Consider the following 3,306-nt stretch of genomic DNA (forward strand, 5'->3'; position numbering starts at 1 on the left):
AATAAAATTGAATTAAAATTTGGTAAATGGAAAACAACGTAAAGTGAAACCAATAAAAGACACAAAACGGACTAAAACGAACCAACTACTTAAATGAGGTACTTTAAAGTAACCTCTCTCTGCCAAAATTTCGTGTGAAATGACCAAAATGCCCCTAGGGATTAAAACGACTTAAAATGACTTAGATGCAACTTTAAAAGGAGTTTTTAACAGGACATTAAAGCAAGAGCTCATACAAGCAAAATTTAAAAGACTCAGAGACAACTGTTAGAATTTAAACAGGGCTTTAACACATGAAAAGACTAAAATGCCCCTAGGGGCTAAATTGACTCAAAATGACTTCAAACGCAATTTTTGAAATGGATTTTGACATAGAATGGAAACAAAGACTTACTCAAACTATCTGAAAGGACTCAAACCATTTTTAAAAGATTGAAAGAAATTTTAACATAGGAAATGACTAAAATACCCCTTCATGTGAATTTTGCAAGTAATATTGAAATAAAGTGCAGAGAAAGATGTAATTGGTCAGAGACAAATGCAAGATAAGAAGAATTGAGTTAGTATTTTTAGGTCCAAAATTAGGGTATAACATGGTTTAGTTTTATTCAATAACATTGGTTTGAGGTTTTGTTCTTCATTGTGTACTCTAATTGGGTTAACTGGTCTGTTATACTAACTGAAACCTTTTGTTTAAATGAACTGACTTTTCCCTTTTTTTGACTTAGATCTGAAAATGGAAAGACCAATGGAGTTCATTGCTGATATGACAGACAAAAAGGATTTATGGAAAATAGTTGTTAAACTGAAAGATATATGGACTATTGTTAAGGATGGAAAGGAACATTTGGAACTTACCATTGTTGATGCTAAGGTTTTTTTCTTTTTCCTTCATTAGTAGTAATGTTGCTGCATAATCAAGTGTATTAATACATGTAATTTCACTACATAGGGCAATGATATCCATGTAATTATTCCTACTGCATACAAGACTGGTACTGAAAAAATCATTCAAGAGAATGCTACCTACACATTATCTAACTTCCAAGTAGTGCTCAATGATTTAGTGTTCAAAGCTTCAGATCATAAGTATAAGTTAAAATGGACTGGTGGAACAACTGCTATTGATGTAAACCTTCATGATATTCCTATTCCTGATCTCAAGTTCAAACCTTTTGGTGAAATCATTTCTGGATATTGGCGTCCAGATTTGTTAGTTAGTAAGTTTATCTAAAACATGAGTTTTTAAACTTACCTTTTGATTCTTTGTTATTTTGGACTCCTAATTCATACAGTTTGTTTCTTTTTCAAGATGTTATTGGAGTTGTTCAGGATATGGGTTATTGTCTACTTCAGGAAGGAACTGGGAAAAAAAAGTCAACTTTACTATGAAAGACCTAAGGTATATAATTTCAAACTTAATATAACATATATTGTATACCTAGCAAGATTACTAACTAAGTTTGGAAACTGATATAACATTTTTGTTGTGTAGTGACTTGACTCTGAACTGTACTCTTTGGGAGGAGTATGCTGCCAAGTTTATTCAATATAACACTGACTGGAAGGAGGGTGGAGTTGTGGTTGTTATGCTAAAGTATTGCAAGATAAAAGAAGAAGGTTTGACATAATCGTAGATGATACATATTTTCTATCAACAACAAAGTTTGAAGTTTTATTGATTTTTTTTTTTTGGTTTTCACACTCAATACATGACGCTTCCCACTAAGTGTTTCAAATACTTATTGTTTCACTAAGTTGTACATCAATGAGAACATGCCTGAGATTATCCTGTTTAGGGAAAGGTTTGTTGTAGAATACCTTACCAAATGTGTTATATGTTATCGTATTCTGATTGGGACTTTATCCGTGTTGCTAACAGTTTGCCTAAAGAGGACTAGAATCAGTCCCAAAGCCAGCTTATGTGTACTCAGTCCTATGGTAGTTCACAACTATCATCTGAGGAAGAGCTACTTTCCAAAAATTTAATCATGCCACTATCTCACATAGTCCAGCTTGACCAGGTTTGTTTAAACATTGTACCATATACAAGACATACTCCTACCTATATCTAGAGTCTCATTTCGGAAACCATTATCATTATTGCAGCTTACATACTGTGTTACTGTTGCAATATACCCAATTTAACCAGGTTGAATTATTTACATCATTTATTCTATTAGGTCATTATAAATATTGATAACCTGCTCAAACAAATACATTTCTTTGCTCATATCTTTAGAACCACTATCAAATCATGGAAGCGTCAAGAAATTGCTTGAGAAGGATCCTGCTGAAATTGCTTGATGATAGAGTAATGTTTAATAACGTCTAGAAACTTTCATAATATAAACTAATAACGCCCTATTTTATTATTTATTTATTTGATTTAGAGTCTTTTTATAATTTAATTAATATATTTGATAAGTGATATTTTATTATTATGTGTTGATATTTATTAGTAGCCCCTATTTTATTTATTTAGTGGAAGTATATATTTAGTGGAGAAATATATTTAGTGGAAGAATATATTTAGTGGAAGTATATATTTAGTAGAGAAATATAATTATTTAGAATAATGAGACTTTGAGGCAGAATTGGAATTAAGAGAAAATAAATAGGTTAAGGTTTATATTTAGTAGAGAATAGAAGAACCAAAGAAGAGAAGTCTGTAGAATCCTTGCAATCAATCAATCTAAGGTAAGGGTGGGACTATCATTCAATAATCTTGAGTCTATGATTCTGAAAATTTCATTTAACATGTTGTAGGTTTAATTTTTGAGAATTGGAGAATTAAGGTTAAGAGTGATAATTGATGATTTATGTTATGTTGTTGTTGATTGTGATGATTTTGAATGAATGTGAAGTTTGAATAATATAAGTTGCTTTTTCTGATTTTTTTCATCTCTGCCTCGAATTTTGAAATGAAAACTGGTATTGATCGGTGCGGAATTGGTCTTAGGTGTAAACACGAAAGTTGTAGGTATGGATGTTAGTTTTCTAATGCCGTTGGTCTGACGTCAAAATGATTTATAGAACTTGAGTTATGGTCAAATTACTGCACGTAGGTCGCAGTGAATTTTTATGGACTTTCTGCACAACTTTTTTGATTTTGAAACGAAAACTGGTATTGATCGGTACAAAATTGGCCTTGGGTGTAAACATGAAAATTTTAGATAATTTTGTTAGCTTTCCAGTGACTTTGGTTTGACGTGACAACATTCTCTGTTTCATGTTTTTGTGTCTTTTTCACATGTTTCTGTTTTAAATTGGTCTTTGGTATAAACATGAAAGTTGTTGATAATT

General features: G+C 31.3%; 1 protein-coding gene across 1 annotated transcript; it reads left to right on the forward strand.

The window, feature by feature from the left end:
• Positions 1 to 736: 736 nt before the first annotated feature.
• On the forward strand, positions 737 to 2,307 carry LOC146914763 (uncharacterized). Its single transcript, XM_085721130.1, has 5 exons — positions 737 to 874; positions 953 to 1,220; positions 1,333 to 1,402; positions 1,496 to 1,620; positions 2,243 to 2,307. The coding sequence occupies exons 1-5, from the start codon at positions 737 to 739 to the stop codon at positions 2,305 to 2,307; spliced, it is 666 nt and encodes a 221-aa protein (XP_085577256.1).
• The last annotated feature ends 999 nt before the right edge of the window (positions 2,308 to 3,306 follow it).

The sequence above is a fragment of the Medicago sativa genome, chromosome 6, assembly GCF_051527215.1.
Source record: "Medicago sativa cultivar Bolivia chromosome 6, Bolivia_mono, whole genome shotgun sequence".
In the NCBI taxonomy this organism is placed as follows: Eukaryota; Viridiplantae; Streptophyta; class Magnoliopsida; order Fabales; family Fabaceae; genus Medicago; species Medicago sativa.

What these genes read in the sequence shown, in the direction of transcription:
- LOC146914763 (XM_085721130.1), top strand. Translation starts at nt 737, where the DNA reads ATGGAAAGACCAATGGAGTTCATTGCTGATATGACAGACAAAAAGGAT. An exon ending in GCGTCCAGATTTGTTAGTTA is followed by an intron (nt 1,221 to 1,332) that starts GTAAGTTTATCT and finishes GGAGTTGTTCAG; the next exon opens with GATATGGGTTATTGTCTACT. An exon ending in TTGCAAGATAAAAGAAGAAG is followed by an intron (nt 1,621 to 2,242) that starts GTTTGACATAAT and finishes TCATATCTTTAG; the next exon opens with AACCACTATCAAATCATGGA.